We start from the raw sequence: 21,148 nt of genomic DNA, 5'->3' as shown, positions 1-21,148 counted from the left end.
GGGGCGTCCCACCCGTTAACCGCGGCCTCCCCCCCCCCCAAACCCGATGCTGGATACGCCCATGATCCTAGTAATTCCCAAAATACATCTCTCGATGGCCCTCTGGGTAAATCGCAATTTTTAGTCCGTCCTTCCTTTATTATTACAATGTAAATGCTGTTTCTTTGTGTTATTATGTTTATGTCACAACTTTGGTGCTCACTGCAGCATTGTAGGATTTTCCCAATATCTCAATAATCCTAAAATCCAATGTTTACCTACCATGCTGGCACCGGTCGCTATGCGCATTTATATGTCATAGCTACTCATTTTCCTCACGAGGCTGAGTGGGCCCCGCAACAGCCAGTCACGGAATCAATCATTTGGATGATACAAATTTCTTGACCCCGCCGGGAATCGAAGCCGGGTCTCCCGCGTGCAAGGCGAGCGCAGTGACCACTACGCCATGGGAGCTGACTAAGAAATTAGAAAAAAAAAAAACAAAAGATTAACAATATCAAGGACAGTGATGAAAGTAAAAAAACATCGATATGAAAAGAAATGCCAAGTAGAGCTTCCCGATAAAAGCTGATGCTGGGTTCTACTCATTTGGATTCAGGAACTCGGGTTGACCAATTCTCGCGCACTACAGCGCTGTGGGTTCGAAAATTCGTAAACCCGAGTTTCCGAATCCAAATGTGTAGAACTTACAATCCAGTAAAGAGTCGACAAAAAATTTGCACGCGTAACCGCTATTTGACGCGAAGATATCAAGAATTTCCTATGTAGAGCATCCGTCACAACAATTAAAAGTGAAGTACCATCAGTAAGTGTATTGTAGGATACAGTGCAATAGGCATTCTACAATATTTGCAATGCCATAAAATTACATAATTCCTATATTTACAAAACACGTACATGTCGCTTTCAAAGAAAGATAGTGGGTAATAGATAGGTACGTACTGTAGGGTACTGTGTACTGTACATAGATTAGTAAGTACCATACATATAGGTTAGTACTGTTATTAGGTATCGAGTAAGAAATCACATCTAACAATAATGCAATTGAAGCACCACGAGTACTTTCATGAATGATATAAATATAAACAAGTGATGACGCCATTATGGATCATAATTATCATGAAGTATAGTTACGGGATGTGAATCCTTATAAAATCTCCGAATGGAGTCAGCCTAGTCAAGTGTGGAGGGTAGTGCGTCTGCCTTGTAAGCGCTAGGTCGCGGGTTCCCGCCCAGGGCGAACTTCGTCCAAAACAGGCGAGTTTAGTTCTCGGAAAGATTTGTTTTCTCCTATCTAGTCCTCCTTCTCTCTTCGATTTTCAGGACAATAAGAACTTGGCAGTTACAGTTCGCTCGGTCAAACTCATTTCGTTCAACACGTAACAAAAGTTGCAAACTTAACATCTCGCCTGAAATATGGCACACCCATATTGACAATGTTTCACCTAAAGTGAATATTAGCTGTCAATATAGCTGTAAAAACAATGAACATACATATGATTTACCGACCTATATCCTATTTGAATTTTTCGCATTACCTAGAAAGCAATTGCATTCCTCGAACCTATGAATAGGTAACTTGAATAGATCAGTTGCGCTTCCTTGGGTGATGTTTCAAAGTCATAGAGCAGGAAAAATGAGGACCAACGGAATTTTTCTTTTTCTTGAGCTTTAGAGTCACTGATGAACCACTAGGCTTACTAGTTACACAGTATATTATAACTGGGGACCCGGGCATTCATTTATGTAAATCCATACACAGTATATTATAACTGGGGACCCGGGCATTCATTTATGTAAATCCATACACAGTATATTATAAATGTGGACCCGGGCATTCATTTATGTAAATCCACAAGAACATCCAAAGCCATTACAGACGACATATTCTATAACTCCTATCTATTGGCATATTGAAACGGGCATGTAGTTTTGATTTTGGCATACATGCTCCAGATTTAACTAAGTTCCCCCGAGTTCCATTTCCGTGACAACTATTGACATCAATTTCGTGACAATCATTGACATTTTGGTTTTGGCATACATGCTCCAGATTTAACTAAGTTCCCCCGAGTTCCATTTCCGTGACAACTATTGACATCAATTTCGTGACAATTATTGACATAACTTTCCCATTATTGACATTTATTTACGTGACAATATCGCTGACATTTATTGCTTCTGCACGAAATGACGATAAAAGTAAAAATAAATTTTAAAACCAAATGAAGAAAGTATTTATTAGCCTTGTTCTCACAAAACAAAGCTAACCTTAAGCAGGGGTCAGGCGAGATCAAAAGTTTACAGGCATAGTGTTGTATTCTATTCTAAACTTTATTCTATTCTATTTTAATGCCATTGCTTGTCTGTTTTGATTTTGGTTCGCTGGTCTAGTTACCTTGGAAGCGCGTCTGCCTTGTAAGCGCTAGGTCGCGAGTTCGATTCCCGCCCGGGCCAAACTTTATCCTAAACAGAATGATAATGTTCGTTTTGGAACGTAGCGTCTTGCAAGCGCTATTCTCACAAAACAAAGCTAACCTTAAGCAGGGGTCAGGCGAGATCAAAAGTTTACAGGCATAGTGTTGTATTCTATTCTATTCTATTTCAATGCTATTATTTCTATTTTAATGCCATTAAACCAGGCTGGCTGGGTACGCTGCTGGGGCGTTGCTGATCTAGGACTGCGAAAAAAAAAAAAAAAATACTGTGTAAGTAGACTTAGCTACCTACATAGTTGAAAGCTCTAAAACAATGGGTACCTACATAGTATGTACCGTGTACGTACATAGGTACATACTACATACATACAATAGAAACAATAAACAATGGTTCACGAAAAGTTCCTGAACTTAAGATTGTTTAGTTCTTTTTTTTAGATAGAGAGAGAGAGGTTTGATGAACTGGAACAACGGACCTCTTATCATTCCGTAATCGAAGAGAGGAGTACAGGATAGCAGAAATACAGCCGTTCCGAGAACGAGCCTCATCTGTTAGGATAAAGTTCTACCAGGAAGGAAGCGAACCCACAACCTAGTGCTTACAAGGCAGGCGTGCTACCATCCATTTAACTAGACTGGTTTGGTCTTTTATCAACCGTCCAAATAAAGCGGTGAATTGGTTTATAAGTTCGGATTTAAGATTTTTATTAAGGTAGCTATGTTTTATTTTATATCTCCAATTTGAAGCTCATTAAAGTGCGAGTCTAATTTAGAACTTAGAATCAACAGATTCAACTTCAAATCAGAACATAAACAATATTTACATAACACCAATCATCAATTTCCCCTTCACACCATGCAGGAACTTATCGTCGGTTAAGGAGCATACGAGCCTAATGTCCGCCACTCACACTCAGACCATCTGACAGACTGCGATCTGTGAAATCGAGAAAACGTGTGGGAGGAAAAACTTCAGACCGCGGTCTCTCAGACGAGACGATCTGACTGTCCTAGGTCTCGAACTTTTTCTAGCACATAGGTACCTACGTTTCGATTTTTTAGCACATAGGTACCTACGTTTCGATTTTTTAGCACATAGGTACCTACGTTTCGATTTTTTAGCACATAGGTACCTACGTTTCGATTTTTCAGCACATAGGTACCTGGTACCTACGTTGCATTTTTGGAGTCCTGACCGCGGAATAGACAAGCTTTATTTCTCAAGTAAAAATATGTCACACTCATAAATCAGGTAAAATATTTCTCTTAAATCATAACTGAACCCACATTGCAAATTGGCGACTTTTGAGGCTCCAAAAACAGTTTTTGAGCGTGTACTTTCCTTATTGGTCCTAAACCTCATTGCACTTGAAACATTTGAAACCAGATAATCTGGATAGGATAACAACCTTAGGCCAAATCACTTGTAAAAAATCCAACAAGCAACTAGGGTAAGAGAAACTACCTACACATCAATTAAATTTGCGAGCATTAAAATCTAATCACTTTGCATCAGTTGTGAGAAGCTAAGAACATCTCCCAGAATTAGATCATCACTGCAGAAATCAAACCGGTTATCGGTCATTCTGCACATTTTGACGTGAAATCTGACGTCATAACTCTTCGAACTTTTGGATTTTTCACAACTTTTTACGTAGGAATCGACCTTTTATTAAAAATATTTTCCCAATAGATCAGTTGCGCTTCTACTTGGGTGATGTTTCAAAGTCATAGAGCAGGAAAAATGAGGACCAACGGAATTTTTCTTTTTCTTCTACGACTTTGCTTACAAGGCAGACGCACTACCAACTAAGCTAACTAGGCTGGCAATGAACTGCGGAGGATAAAAATAGCTCTGGGTTCCTCTTCCATCATCATGGGCTAATTCCTAAATAAAACATACAAGACCTTGTTTAGACTGCTAGGTTAAAGGGACAATGCGGGCCGGATAAACAAGGTATGTTCTTTTCTATTATTCTAATCATGAATTATTTGTGTATAGTAGTGGCGTAGCGTGGTCTAAATTCAAATGTAGGGCGTGTAGGGCACTAAGGGGGAGGAGGAAGGAAGGATTTTTTTTTGTATTGAGCACAAATGCTTGTCACAAATGTCGTTCCCTGCTTAATGCACTACGCTAAATTTTATGACTTACCTAGGACTCGAACCACCAACCTCCAGATCCGAAGTCCACGGCGCTAACCACTACACCACTGAGGTTGGTGTTCGTGTAGGGTACTAATTTCCATCACCATGCATATTACTACATAATTCATGCATTGGCATACTTAGACAAGTATAAGTAGGTACTAGGTAACTACCTTCCCAGTACCACACTCGCATTAGTATGTCTGATAATCCTAGACGACACCGAAGCGAATACAATAGTCCGTCCCTTATACCTTTTTATTACTATTGTAATAATGAAGGAAGGACGGACTAAAAAGCCCACTCTGAGACTTAGGTGTAGGTTTAAGCTTCTACGAATCTGGGACTCTGGGACATACTCCTGCAGGTTGAGAGTCAGGTTGACCTCTCAGCCACGAGAGACGGCTAAAGGTGTGTGCCAGCCCAGTTAGCTCGGTGGCTAGAGGATCTGCCTTGTAAGCGCTAGACCGCGGGTTAAATTCCCGCCCGGAGCGGATTTTATCCTGATGGGATAAGATTCGTTCTCGGAACGGCTGGCTTTCTCCTAGCCTGTCTTCCTCCTCTCTTCGATTTCGGGACGATAAGACCTGAGCAGTTACAGTTCCCTCTGTCAGATCTCTTTTAAAAAAGTGTGCCAAGACTTCTGGGACACCCTATATAGTCAGGTAACAGTAGTCACCTTCTCATCATACGCATCAAATGGTAAGTTGGAATCTCTTTAAATGCTGAATTAGAATGGCGAATAAGCCTTGGTCTGATCAAGGGCGAGCTATCACTGAAGAAGAGGCAAACTGATTCCTATTTGAAGTCTTGAATACGTTCCATCTTCCAAAGTAATCATAGTAGGTAAGTACTAAGTGACTAGGTAGTTAAATAAACGGTGTCCCAATAAGAACGCAATATTTGAAAGGGTCATAACTTTTTTTATGTGTTGTTTTATCTTGTCCAATCTTTGACAGATTGCTTGTAAACATATCAAAATTAGTCATAATGGAGTCTAAAACTGTTCAACAACGCGGTAGCATAACAAAATCGACACATCACTTTTGCGCGAGCATTTTCCTAGTCAAAATCGTGTCATTTTCCGTTTTTCTGACGAGAAATGGCCTCCATGATCATGTAATTTTACCCCCTAGACTATTTTTGGTGAGGGTAACTAAAGTCACAGGTTTACTCAAACGAACCCACAAGCTTTGAAGCACTGAAAGATGAAATTAAAAGTTTCATCAACGAGATAGGTACAGCCTGATTTCCTCGAATTTGTCATCGAAAATTTTGTCAAAAAGAAATGAATGTACCATCAAAGTCGAGGAAGTTATTTGTCTGATTATAGTTCCACACGAAATTTCAGAATGTTTACTTCTCAAATCGTCTAAGAAGTTCATTTTATTCCACGGAGAATCATTTATTAACCAATCAAATCTTGCGTTCTTATTGGGACACCCTTTATTAGGATTAGTAACAGTAAGAAGTTATAGGTAGCTGTAAGATCTGAATATATTGAACGAAAAACATTAGTCTTTCGCCGCCTTTCAATTTGGTAGCGATAGTACACCTGCTACCTACCTACATACATTGAACCTCAGGGGTCTTTGTCATAGTATGTCCATCCCGTAGTATGACCCTCATCAGATGGGCGAGAAGACACATAGTTAACATTTATAAGGTGGGTCTGCAGGGTAAACACGAGAACACTAGAAAGTACATAAATTGTTAATTGAAATATTATGAGTTCGATCAGGCCTTTCCTTTTACCAGGTGGGTCTGCAGGGTAAACACGAGAACACCAGAAAGTAAATCGTTAATTGAAATATTATGAGCTCGATCAGGCCTTTCCTTTTACTAAGTGAGTTCGATAGTAACTTGGTAGGTTTCAACTTTCAACATTATCCTTACAACATTAATTTATTGTAATACTAGCCGAAACCCGTCGCTTATTCGCTCCGGGCTGCCTGGAACTTGGAAGAGACTTAAAAATAATAATAACTAGCCGAAATCCGTCGCTTCGCTCCGGGTTTCTGCTAGTAAATCCTTAAGGCATGGCCGTTCATGTCACTCATCCATTTAGTGGTCTTGCTCGGCGTAGCTTAACAAAAACGAACCGGAAAATAGCCTATAACCTTCACGGGAGTGCAAGCAATAAGTTGACAAAGTTTCATAGCAATCGGATGAGCGGTTTGGCCAGGCATAAAGTTCGAACACACAAACAAACAAATATTCATTTTTGTAGGTATATTAGCCGTTCATGTCACTCATCCATTTAGTGGTCTTGCTCGGCGTAGCTTAACAAAAACGAACCGGAAAATAGCCTATAACCTTCACGGGAGAGCAAGCAATAAGTTGACAAAGTTTCATAGCAATCGGATGAGCGGTTTGGCCAGGCATAAAGTTTGAACACACAAACAAACAAATTAATATTCATTTTTATTATATTAGATTTGTGATCGGGTTTAGGATCATTACAACAACTATTGTAATATTTGTAATCGGGTTCAGGATCACAAGATTATTCAGATCATCCCATGTTCTGATTCCCATCAAAATCAAGTCTATATTGCGATCTTTACTCAACATTGCAAGCTTTACCCATAATCCAGGTATCTGAGACTGAGTTAGGAATAGGAGGGGGTTTCCTATTTTTAAGGAAGATGAAAGTTAGGTAGGATACCTACGTTTCAATGACATACATATAAATTTGTAATAGGTAGATATAGATACTCGGTAATCATGCACAAAAACTGATTCCTATTTGAAGTCTTGAATACGTTCCATCTTCCAAAGTAATCATAGTAGGTAAGTACTAAGTGACTAGGTAGTTAAATATAAATAAACGGTGTCCCAATAAGAACGCAATATTTGAAAGGGTCATAACTTTTTTTATGTGTTGTAAACAAATCAAAATTAGTCATCATGGAGTCTAAAACTGTTCAACAACGCGGTAGCATAACAAAATCGACACTTCTCGGAACGGCTGGCTTTCTCCTAGCCTGTCTTCCTCCTCTCTTCGATTTCGGGACGATAAGACCTGAGCAGTTACAGTTCCCTCTATCAAATCTCTTTTAAAAAAGTGTGCCAAGACTTCTGGGACACCCTATATAGTCAGGTAGTCACCTTCTCATCATACGCATCAAATGGTAAGTTGGAATCTCTTTAAATGCTGAATTAGAATGGCGAATAAGCCTTGGTCTGATCAAGGGCGAGCTATCACTGAAGAAGAGGCAAACTGATTCCTATTTGAAGTCTTGAATACGTTCCATCTTCCAAAGTAATCATAAGGAGGTAAGTACTAAGTGACTAGATAACTAGATAGTTAAAAAAAGGGTGTCCCAATAAGAACGCAAGATTTGAAAGGGTCATAACTTTTTTATGTGTTATTTTATCTTGCCCAATCTTTGACAGATTGCTTGTAAACATATCAAAATTAGTCATAATGGAGTCTAAAACTGTTCAACAACGCGGTAGCATAACAAAATCGACACATTATCACTTTTGCGCGAGTATTTTCCTAGTCGAAATCGTGTCATTTTCCGTTTTTCTGACGAGAAATGGCCTCCATGATCATGTAATTTTACCCCCTAGACTATTTTTTGTGAGGGTATCTAAAGTCACGGGTTTACTCAAACGAACCCACAAGCTTTGAAGCACTGAAAGGTGAAATTAAAAGTTGCATCAACAAGATGCAGCCTGATTTCCTCGAATTTGTCATCGAACATTTTGTCGAAAGGAAATGAATGTACCATCAAAGTCGAGGAAGTTAAGTATTTGTCTGATTATAGTTCCACACAAAATTTCAGAATGTTTACTTCTCAAATCATCTTTTAAAAAAAAAAAAAAAAAAAAAAAAAAAAAAAAAAAAAAAAAAAAAAAAAAAAATTGACCACTTTTTGGACACTACTTGACCTACAGTAAGCTGTAAGAGAACATTAAATTTGCATAAAATAAAGTTCGACCACACCATCATGTAGGAAATTTTATGAACTTTAATTTTGATACCCATAAACTTTGCATGAAATGCACGGTTTAGGAGTTACAAGCGAAAAACTTGAAAAAGTGTGAAATTTCGGCCGTTTTCTGGCGTCAAAAATGTTCTCCCCTGAACTCTTGATTTCTCAAAATTTTTGTATTACACTTTCGCCAAAAGATCCTATGAAAAAGAAAGTCGTTTACCCTAATTATTGCAAGGTGGACCTCCTCTATAATTTCTCTTTTACTAATTTTAAAAAAATCTGGTGTGAGGACATCACAAGACTTTCCTTATCCTGTTGAATGATGCTTATTTGAGTGTTCTTTTACCCTGACTTTTACAATATCTCTAACCGTTTTGTCGCTATAGCTGAAAACCGCCAAAAAACGGTGAAATTGAGAGAAGGTTGAAGGAATTGAGATCCAGCATTTTCAGCAGACACGAAAAATTGTGGGAATGCAGACTTGGCCTTAATTTTCAGATCTCACCACTTTTATAGGTCGACATTTTTGGATAGGAACTTGGCCTTTTTTTCACATTTGTGTTTTTGTGGGGGTTTATATTGATCGTAATGTTTGAAAAATAAAATAGGCACAAGTAGGGCCATATCCAGGATTTTGTCGAGGAGGGAGCCCCACGGCCCCACAGATTCTAAACAGTGATGTACGGGGGGCGGGGGGGTGGATGCTTCTAATCATTTTCAGCAGACACGAAAAATTGGGAATGTAGACTTGGCCTTAATTTTCTGATCTCACCACTTTTATAGGCCGACATTTTTGGATAAAAACTTGGCCTTTTTTTCCACATTTGTGTTTTTGTGGGGGTTTATATTGATCGTAATGTTTGAAAAATAAATTGGCACAAGTAGGGCCATATCCAGGATTTTGTCGAGGAGGGAGCCCCACGGCCCCACAGATTCTAAACAGTGATGTACGGGGGGGGTGGATGCTTCTAATCTTGCAGCTTGCAGTCTGGCCTACAGTAAAGGAAAAACCCAACCTACATTTACCTATGGTAACGTCAATAAATTAAACAGCAAAAAAGTGTAAACAAAAAGTTTGACAAACCAAAACTAATTTGTGTGTTTGTAGCTGTGTAGGTGTGAGATCAAGATGGTCTCATTTTAATCACAGATAAGATAATGGTGGTGATAATACACATAAAAATGTGCTTTTGGAATGTGAAGAATAAAGATTTAAAAATAAGTGATTTAAAATATTTAAATAAGTTTTTTGTTGAATTTTTTGCGGAAAAAATTCCTTTCCAAGGGCTTCCCACGCTTCTACACAGATCAGTGGTGTAGTTTCGGTTTTATCCGGTGCAAAACAGCAGGGCTGTTCCAGTTTTTAGTCAAGGGAAGGGGGTTTAGCTCCAAATTTACGGAGTCCTTCGAGTTTGTTACGATAAGACCTGCGTTGTTACAGTTCCCTCTATCAAACTTCTTCAAAAAGTAGGTAAGTAGAAGAAATCAGTCTACTATGGGTAAAAACTAAATCCACTTCTGGCACTCTGGAATTTTATCCTCAATATAATTTGAGAATTTGACCACAATAATAGTAGTAGCCCACTGCTGGAGTAAAGGGACTTTTCAGTCCCATGCGAGCAGTATAAATAAGCACTATTAAGGTCTGACAGACCGCGGTCTGTCAGGCAATCGAAACGTAGGTATGTGCTACAAAAAGTTCGAGACCTAGGACTGTCAGATCGTCTCGTCTGAGAGACCGCCGGTCTGAAGTTTTTCCTCCCACACGTTTCCTCGATTTCACAGAACGCAGTCTGTCAGATGATCTGAGTGTGAGTGGCGGACATTAGGCTCGTATGCTCCTTAACCGACGATAAGTTCCTGCATGGTGTGAAGGGGCAATTGATGATTGGTGTTATGTAAATATTGTTTATGTTCTGATTTGAAGTTGAATCTGTTGATCCTAAGTTCTAAACCAGACTCGCACTTTAATGAGCTTCAAATTGGAGATATAAAATAAAACATAGCTACCTTAATAAGATTATTCAGATCATCCCATGTTCTGATTCCCATCAAAATCAAGACTATATTGCGATCTTTACCCAACATTGCAAGCTTTACCCATAACCTAAGTATCTGAATCTGAGACCCATAAGCTGTGAGTTACCCAGGTATCTAAGACTGAGTTAAGAGTTAATTCTGTTACCCATAACCTGGGTATCTAGAGTTCTGATGTATCTCACATCTCACTCCATGTTCTTCTTCTATTGCACTCACCTCGGACATTGTTATGTCTAATGATGGCTCAAAACATGAACAACAAAATAGATAAGCCAAAAAAATATGAACCTAATACTAACAACACCAGCATCACCAGCACCACCACCACCACCACCACCAACATCAAGGGCCATATTTAGGGGGGGGCGAGAGAGCCCGGGCCCCCACCCCCCTCTAGCTCCATTTTTCTCCATTACTGTACGTCAGACTCCAAAAATTGGGGTCGAGGGGGCCCTGCCACCCCCCTCCCCTATCTTCGAGCTTAATTTTTCTCCTGGGCTTCGAAAATTTGGAGCGTCCCCTCGGCAAAATCCTGGATACGGCCTGCAGCACAACTACCACGCTGTGCTTGGTTAGTATCCGGATGGGTGACCATCTTTTCGCGGCACTACTCAGGTTGAGTGAAGTTAATGTGAGGACTGAGGAGGCGGGTAGCTTGTCACCGAACGAAGGGAAGCTATATTTTGTGTAATACGAAACTACATATTTATTTATTTACGGGACTAAGTACTAACCCTTTTTACAAAAATGACAATAGAAAAAATACACTAAAACTAAACAAACAACAATCAAATACAATAGAAAAAATTAATAAAATGAAATATAATATTGTAATTTGTCAAATTTCTTATTTATTTATGTTTGACGTTCAAAAAAAAAAAACAAAATGAAATCTTCACAAAGTCACGTCAGAACAGATAAGGTTCGTTCAGTATCTATCAGTATAAACAGATAAGGTTTGTTCTACGAACGGTCCTCTTGCTTCTACCCTGTCCTCCTCTCTTCGATGTCGAGAAGACCTCGGTTGTTACAGTTCCCTCTATCGAACTTTTATCTCGAACCCAGCACCTCCAGGTTGAGAGTCGACCACAGAAGTGGACTGAGTGATGATACACTAACGGGGAAATCCGTCCTGAATTTTCTTAGAATTACATTACATTCCTTCCTATAGGATATCTAGGTAACTAGGATAGGATATAGGTGGGTAAATCATAATTATATGTAGGTATTGTAGGTATAGGAACGGCTAGCTTGCTTCTACCCTGTCCTCCTCTCTTCGATGTCGAGAAGACCTCCGTTGTTACAGTTCCCTCTATCGAACTTTTATCTCGAACCCAGCACCTCCAGATTGAGAGTCGACCACAGAAGTGAACTGAGGGATGATACACAAACGGGGAAATGCGTCCTGAATTTTCTTAGAAAAAAGATCCATATCTAGGTAACTAGGATAGGATATAGGTCGGTAAATCATATGTATGTTCATTGTTTTTACAGCTATATTGACAGCTAATATTCACTTTAGGTGAAACATTGTCATAGTGCCCTACACGCCTTACAGTTGACTTTAGACCACGCTACGCCACTGCCTTCCTGACTGTAGTCTCGGGCATAAAAGTGTCTGAGACTCTTAGGTTGTGTTTCAAACATTTTACATTCAACAGCTGTGCGTGCCATATTTCAGGCGAGATGTTAAGTTTGCAACTTTTGTTACGTGTTGAACGAAGTGTGTTTGATAGAGGGAACTGTAACTGCCAACTTCTTATCGTCCTGAAATCGAAGAGAGAAGAAGGACTAGATAGGAGAAAACGAATTTGTCCGAGAATTAAACTCGCCTGTTTTGGAACATCCTAGCTATTCCTATAATGTCAGGTTCTTCCTTTTACGGTGCATTTGATCCATTAGTGAGGCTCTTACTAACGCATAGAGCATAGAGCATCTCTTACTAGAGCGTTGAGCATCATCTAACCCATTTGCTATGGGACTCATTATATGGTTAGTTGGTTACATGGGATTTACATAGAAATATAGTTGGTACCAACATAGGTTATATTTATAACCAACCTCAGTGGTGTAGTGGTTAGCGCGGTGGACTTCGGATCTGGAGGTTCGTGGTTCGAGGCCAAGTCAAGTCATAAAATTTAGCGTAGTGCATTAATAAGCAGGGAACGACATTTGTGACGAGCATTTATGTGGGATTGAACCCACGCCCTCCTGTTTACCAGGCGAGCGCCTTGACCACTACACCACCGAGGCAGTCAGGCAGACCTGACTCCGTTATACAGTCTGAGAGTGCATAAAGGGGGTTTCCTATTTTTAAGGAAGATGAAAGTTAAGTAGGATACCTATGTTTCAAAAGTTAAGTAGGTAGGATACCTATAATATATTTCAATGACATACATATAAATTTGTAATAGGTAGATATAGATACACGGTAAACATGCACAAAATTTAATACTGATCACCACCGCGACTCCGTTTTCAGGAATTTTGTAAAATCTTTTTCAACTTTTCAATGAACACTGAACAGAATTGCGTCAGGACTCCAAAAATGCAAAACAGATTCAACTTCAAATCAGAACATAAACAATATTTACATAACACCAATCATCAATTGCCCCTTCACACCATGCAGGAACTTATCGTCAGTTAAGGAGCATACGAGCCTAATGTCCGCCACTCACACTCAGATCATCTGACAGACTGCGTTCTGTGAAATCGAGAAAACGTGTGGGAGGAAAAACTTCAGACCGGCGGTCTCTCGGACGAGACGATCTGACAGTCATAGGTCTCGAACTTTTTTTAGCACATAGGTACCTACGTTTCGATTGTCTGACAGACCGAACGGACTCAGGTCTGACAGACCGCGTTCTGTCAGACCTGAGTCCGTTATACAGTCTGAGAGTGCATAAAGGGGGTTTCCTATTTTTAAGGAAGATGAAAGTTAGGTAGGATACCTACGTTTCAATGACATACATATAAATTTGTAATAGGTAGATAAATACTCGGTAAACATGCACAAAAATGCTTAACACAATTAAAATTCTTTTAATTCCTTTATATCGGTCTTAGTCAAAGGTACATTAGGATTCATACCGAGTGTCATATAAACTGTATTGCTTTTTATTGTATTTTTTCTTTTTTTATCAATTACGTAAACTGATCTCCTGTATTTTATTGTAAATGTAGATCTTTCAATTAAATCAAATTAAATTAAATTAAACAATAATGTGCCGAGTATCGAACTCGCGGGGTTCTCGTGTTTACCCTGCAGACCCACCTTATAAATGTTAACTATGTGTCTTCTCGCCCATCTGATGAGGGTCATACTACGGAATAAACATACTATGACAAATATCCCTGAGGTTCAACCGAGGAAAAAAGTCGATAAGCACTTTTGCTTCTAAAGCGACCTCAAATTGCCACTTCACACTCGCTAGTGACTACCGGTACATAAATTGCCTCTCAACACCACATAAATTCGAACCAAATAACAAACGCAAAGGTAGCTATTAGGCGATTCCATCTAAACATTCTAAACATAACCAACTCTTTCATGTTGGATTTAGTTATAAGACCTTGGTTTGACTGCGGGGGAAAAGGGACTTTTCAGTCCTATCCCAGCAGGATAAACAAGGTATACCTATTCTAAAAAAAATTAAGACTGATCACCACCGCGACTCCGTTTTCAGGAATTTTGTAAAATCTTTTTCAACTTTTCAATAAAAACTGAACAGAATTGCGTCAGCACTCCAAAAATGCAAAAACCTCATTGTCGGAGGAAAAAAGTCGATAAGCACTTTTGCTTCTAAAGCGACCTCAAATTGCCACTTCACACTCGCTAGTGACTACCGGTACATAAATCGTCTCTCAACACCCTTCTCTCTTCGATTTCGGGACGATAAGACCATAGCAGTTACAGTTCCCTTTGTCAAACCTCTTAAAAAAAAAAAAACAATAGATATGTACTTAGGAAGTTCTGTGCGAGTGATACTGTGACCTGGGAGCATGCTGATCGTACACCATACTTCACTGTAGTCTCTGGTTCTCCTGTATCCTTCATGAAACCTTTGTGTTGAACCTCGCCAGGAGTTGCAGTGTAAGGATCCATTGTCCCCCTGGTAGCAATCTCATAGGCCTGCACCTTTGTCTTATTAATAGATGGGTATAGGTGTCAGTATGAGGTTTATCTGCAACATGAATACGAAAAGTTTAGATCACACAGACACAACATTTTCGCTTTCAAAATTATCTGTATACAAACATTAATGACACGGAACACTTTCACTCTGCCGGGTGCTGGGAATCCAACCCGAAAGCCTAGGAATAGGTATATTCTATTCAATTTCTACAGGTTACAGAGCAATAATAATTCTTTTGTTGAACACGCTTTTATCAAAATCCGACTAAGCGTTTGAGAATCTTACAGTTCCCTCTGTCAAACCTCTTTAAAAAAAAAATAATAAAAATAAAAAAAACATGCACAAAATTTAAGACTGATCACCACCGCGACTCCGTTTTCCGGAATTTTGTAAAATCTTTTTCAGCTTTTCAATAAAAACTGAACAGAATTGCGTCAGGACTCCAAAAATGCAAAAACCTCATTGTCCGAGGAAAAAATTCGATAAGCACTTTTGCTTCTAAAGCGACCTCAAATTGCCACTTCACACTCGCTAGTGACTACCGGTGTATAAATCGCCTCTCAACACCACATAAATTCGAACCAAATAACGAACGCAAAGGTAGCTATTAGGCGATTTCATCTAAACATAACCAACTCTTTCATCTTGGATTTAGTACGAGTCGGGTGCTGGAGTACCATATTTGGAGCGCCTACTTTCCAAGATTTTTGTTCCGGTACGATCTTTGGTGCGGTTATCCTACTTTGCTCTGATTTTCGACATGGTAAATTGGTATCGGATCAAAAGGTTAGTGATATCAGGAGGATTGGATTTATGAATTATGACTATACGAATCGGGTGATGGGGTACCATATTTGGAGCGCCTACTTTCCAAGATTTTTGTTCCGGTACGATCTTTGGTGCGGTCATCCTACTTTGCTCTGATTTTCGACATGGTAAATTGGTATCGGATTAAAAGTTTAATGATATCAGGAGGCTTGGATTGGATTTATGACTATAATCTTCAATACCTAAAATAGAATGTATACAGATGTACCTAGTGAATAAAGGGGGCTTCCTATTTAAGGAAGATAAAAGTTATAGGAGATTTAAATGACACAAATATGCACAACCTAACAAGATTCGAGGCATGGATGATCCAATTGTAACATAGGTACCTACCAAAATTGGATTGCCAGCCTAGTTAGCTTAGTTGGTAGTGCGTCTGCCTTGTAAGCGCTAGGCCGCGGGTTCGATTCCCGCCCGGGGCGGATTTTATCCTGATGGGATAATGTTCGTTCTCGGTTTGAGAATCACGTACCAAACGGACTAAAATAATGTTGGTCGAATTAATGAAACTTGCTATAACTCCATTCAGGCTAATACTAGGTATCAAACAATAGGTATCTACAATAGGAACAATATAAGATAATAAGTAGGTACTTACCAAAACTTGTGCTCACATATCTTAATTTTCTACTATTTTTACTCTATTATTACACCCAATTGTAACCAATTGATTTTACTTTTCTTTGTTATTCTCACTTACATAACTTTACGAGTAGGTATCTAGATTAAATTCACAATTAAAAAAATGTGAGAGTTGAAATTTTCAAAAGTTAAAACAATACTTTTATGATTAGGTACACTTTCTTTTTTGCCAAGCAACACGAATTTACTTAAAAAATAAACATGTCACGTCAGTTTTCAAGTTGTAGATAAGTTGATCTAATTCTGTGATTTTAGCTCTTACAGTTAAAGATTTTTTTACACAATTACCTACCCACGATGTCTATATTAGATATTGTAAGAGTGCTTTTCCTACAACGTATGTACAAAATGTCGTCAGACAGGTAAACATAAATCGCCTCTCAACACCACATAAATTCGAACCAAATAACGAACGCAAAGGTAGCTATTAGGCGATTCCATCTAAACATAACTAACTCTTTCATCTTGGATTTAGTATGAATCGGGTGATGGGGTACCATATTTGGAGCGCCTACTTTCCAAGATTTTTGTTCCGGTACGATCTTTGGTGCGGCTATCCTACTTTGCTCTGATTTTCGACATGGTAAATTGGTATCGGATCAAAAAAGGTCAATGATATCAGGAGGCTTGGATTGGATTTATGACTATAATCTTCAATACCTAAAATAGAATGTATACAGATGGTCCTAGTGAATAACGGAGGCTTCCTATTTAAGGAAGATCAAAGTTATAGGAGATTAAATGACACAAATATGCACAAGGAACCTATAACAAGATTCGAGGCATGGATGATAAATGCAAAAACCTCATTGTCCGAGGAAAAAAGTCGATAAGCACTTTTGCTTCTAAAGCGACCTCAAATTGCCACTTCACACTCGCTACTGCTAGTAACTACCGGTACATAAATCGCACAGTGTTACCCATAACCTATGTATCTAACGGTGAGTTAATTTTTTTTTTTTTTTATTTATTTAATATACCTTATTTATACTGTCGGCTAAGACTAAAAAGTCCCATTATGCCAACAGTTTTCTGTTGGCCAGGCCTGGCCAACTGCCAACAGTTAAAAGTTTTTTTCTGATTGCAGTGGTGATGTATCTCATGTTCTTCTTCTATTGCACTCACCTCTCACATTGTTATGTATAATGATGGCTTAAAACGTGAACAACAAAATAGATGAGCCAAGAAAATATATGAACCTTAAGCTGTGTCCATACGCATAGTCAACGGTCGATGGTCTAAGGACGGCTGTCGACTTAGTGTGGACACAGCTTAATACCAACAACAGCGCAATCAAATCTAGGTATACTCTCCTTTCTTTTTTTTTTTTTTTTTTTTTTTTTTTTAAGAGGTTTGACAGAGGGAACTTTAACTGCTATGGTCTTATCGTCCCGAAATCGAGGAGAGAAGGAAGACAGGATAGGAGAAAGCCAGCCGTTCCGAGAACGAACATTATCCCATCAGGATAAAATCCGCCCCGGGCGGGAATCGAACCCGCGGCCTAGCGCTTACAAGGCAGACGCACTACCAACTAAGCTAACTAGGCTGGCTCCAAAAAGGAAACCCAACCATATCCCGAAAGGAAAATAAACCTCGACAGCTCAACAACAGCTGGGTTCGTATCCGGTTGAATGACAATCTTTTCCTGGTCCTACTAGGCTGGTTAAGGTTGATGTGAGGAGGTGGGTAACTTGTGGCCAAATGGAAGGAAGCTATATACTTTCTGTAACTCGAAAGTATTGTATTAGGTCAAAATTTTCATTTATTTATTTTAAAGTGACTATCTTTTCCTGGTCCTACTAGGCTGGTTAAGGTTGATGTGAGGAGGTGGGTAACTTGTGGCCAAATGGAAGGAAGCTATAAACTTTGTGTAACACGAAAGTATTGTATTAGGTCAAAATTTTCATTTATTTTTGACGTTCACAACACCATCGCTGTGCATTGGCAGATTCCCCGTTCTCTTAGCATCTATCCTGTACTCCTCTCTTCGATTACGGAATGATAAGAGGTCCGTTGTTCCAGTTCATCAAACCTCTCTCTCTCTATCTAAAAAAAAAACTAAACAAATACAAAAAAATTGCCCAAATGAAAAATAAGTACATACTCCCTTCGTTCTTTCAATAACGATAGGTATCATAGGGACTTATCAGTAGATCAGCTCTGCTGCAATATTTACATTACTGTAGGTAAGTAGGTACTGCAAAACTATACACAAGGTACAGACATACCTCCGTATATAAGGTACAATGTACAATCGAATACATTCTGTACTTCCAATTCTAAAGATTAAAATCTACATACGTATTCCAGGACGGGCCAATTCATAATTTCATAATCCTGTCCGGGCCAATTTGACGGATGATAAATCCTAACTAGACCACCTGGTCGATCTATAAGTATAAATATACTTATCGTTCTGAGACCGGTAAGTATAAGTATACTTATCGTTCTGAAACCGTCATTTCGTGCAGAAGCAATAAATGTCAGCGATATTGTCACGTAAATAAATGTCAATAATGGGAAAGTTATGTCAATAATTGTCACGAAATTGATGTCAATAGTTGTCACGGAAATGGAACTCGGGGGAACTTAGTTAAATCTGGAGCATGTATGCCAAAACCAAAACTACATGCCCGTTTCAATATGCCAATAGATAGGAGTTATGGAATATGTTGTCGTCTGTAATGGCTTTGGATGTTCTTGTGGATTTACATAAATGAATGCCCGGGTCCCCAGTTATAATATACTGTGTAACTAGTAAGTCTAGTGGTTCATCAGTGACTCTAAAGCTGGTGTTCACCTATAATGGTCGACCGGCCGTCGATCGATATCGAATCTTTGTTGAGGTAGTGTGGACGGTTCAGTCGACATCGGTCGACGGACTATGTGTGGACGGTGTGGACACAGCTTTAAACTCACTCTGTAAAAAATTAACCACGGGGTCCATAATGATCCACCGAAGTCCAAAATCTAATGAGTTATAATGAGCAAATTTAATGTCAAAATCAAATCAAGAATTCTTTCTGGTAAAGCAGAGCCTTTACAAAACATTTGTGGATATCGCATCATAACTAAAGGCCTCCTTTGCCATCAATTTACATATTTCAATGTTTTTGCACTGGTAAGTGTCTTATTTTATGTAACACCTTCCTGACTGTAGTCTCGGGCATAAAAGTGTCTGAGACTCTTAGGTTGTGTTTCAAACATTACATTCAGCAGCTGTGTCTTTCTGTTTTTTGCTTTCATTTGTGTATCTTCTGTTAACAACAACATCCTAGCTATTCCTATAATGTCAGGTTCTTCCTTTTACGGTGCATTTGATCCATTAGTGAGGCTCTTACTAACGCATAGAGCATCTCTTACTAGAGCATTGAGCATCATCTAACCCATTTGCTATGGGACTCATTATATGGTTAGTTGCTTGGTTACATGGGATTTACATAGAAATATAGTTGGTACCTACCAACATACATCTTATATTATAAGAACGAGATCCATTCACAGTTCATAGTTCACACACTGATCGCTCTATCTCTGCATCATCTAACCCATTTGCTATGGGACTCATTATATGGTTAGTTGGTTACATGGGATTTACATAGAAATATAGTTGGTACCAACATACATAGGTTATATTTATAACCAACCTCAGTGGTGTAGTGGTTAGCGCGATGCGGACTTCGGATCTGGAGGTTGGTGGTTCGAGGCCAAGTCAAGCCATACAATTTAGCGTAGTGCATTAAGCAGGGAACGACATTTGTGACAAGCATTTATGCTTAACACAATTAAAATTCTTTTAATTCCTTTATATCTGTCTTAGTCAAAGGTACACTAGGATTCATACCGAGTGTCATATAAACAGTAATGTGCCGAACTCGTAACTCATTGAGGGTCGGAGAGTTCTGAAATTTGGACCAATCGCTTTCTTGTTAAAAATTCTAAACATTATCCCATCAGGATAAAATCCGCCCCGGGCGGGAATCGAACCCGCGGCCTAACGCTTACAAGGCAGACGCACTACCAACTAAGATAACTAGGCTGGCTATAGGAGATTTAAATGACACAAATATGCACAACCCAACAAGATTCGAGGCATGGATGATCCAATTAAGGAACGCGGTAGCCCTCCGCCCCGCCAAGTCAAAAAAGTTTGACCGCACTACTAGAGATATTATACGCGACAGGGAAAGTAGCCGTTTTCAGGTTTGTAACATAGGTACCAAATACAGTTCATAGGTACCAAAATTGGATTGAGCCGTAGAGTTAAAACTTAAAACTCACTGCTCATTATGATTGTCGGAACTTCTAAGTTCTAACACGGAAATACACTATGGAACGTGCTATATGTATATCTGTCTGAAAGTTCTCTTGGAAAGTATACCCCGAGATGTACCTAAACTAAAATAGGTATCTACGAATATTTAAATTCTATGTATACCTACATATGTATGTAATATCTATGTACCTACCTATGGGTACACTGGTTCATACAGGGTGTTTCATGTTTAACCGAAACCTGCCCGATAGGAATTTTTTTTTTATCGTATGGACGTTTTATTTTTTCAAAGGATATACTCGTACATAGAATACAAAACAAAGGAACATTTAACAAAAACAAAATAAATAGGAAAGGAAATTAACCTGTAAAATGAGTTGTTAGCCCCATAAAAAGTCCTCCCACCTTTTAGGTCCACTAAGCATTGTAAGTTATATGGAGAATTTTTAACAAGAAAACGATTGGTCCAAATTTCAGAACTCTCCGACCCTCAATTTAAGAGTTACAAGTTCGATACTCGGCACATTCTTTGAGAATCACGTACCAAACGGACTAAAATAATGTTGGTCGAATTAATGAAACTTGCTATAACTCCATTCAGGCTAATACTAGGTTTATGGGATAATGTTCGTTCTCGGAACGGCTGGCTTTCTCCTATCCTGTCTTCCTTCTCTCTTCGATTTCGGGACGATA

At 39.0% G+C, this 21,148-nt stretch overlaps 1 protein-coding gene across 3 annotated transcripts in view; it reads right to left on the bottom strand.

Annotated features, from left to right (window-relative positions):
- Window positions 1-16,496, bottom strand: part of LOC103519377 (facilitated trehalose transporter Tret1-like) — a 20,218-nt gene extending 3,722 nt beyond the window's left edge. The window contains exons 1-2 of one of the 3 annotated variants that reach the window (XM_026830908.1): window positions 16,136-16,496; window positions 14,537-14,757 (exon numbers count right to left, since the gene is read on the bottom strand). In XM_026830908.1, the coding sequence (XP_026686709.1) occupies window positions 14,537-14,678 (142 nt within the window). In that variant the 5' untranslated portion in view covers window positions 14,679-14,757; window positions 16,136-16,496. The remainder of the gene's footprint in view (window positions 1-14,536; window positions 14,758-16,135) is intronic. The other 2 variants (XM_026830906.1, XM_026830907.1) reach the window with 2 other exon arrangements.
- Between the last annotated feature and the right edge of the window lie 4,652 nt (window positions 16,497-21,148).

This window comes from Diaphorina citri, unplaced genomic scaffold (assembly GCF_000475195.1).
Source record: "Diaphorina citri unplaced genomic scaffold, Diaci psyllid genome assembly version 1.1 scaffold2696, whole genome shotgun sequence".
Classification (NCBI taxonomy): Eukaryota; Metazoa; Arthropoda; class Insecta; order Hemiptera; family Psyllidae; genus Diaphorina; species Diaphorina citri.
Note: the sequence above shows the minus strand (reverse complement) of the source record. Positions and strands in the feature narration are given on the sequence as shown.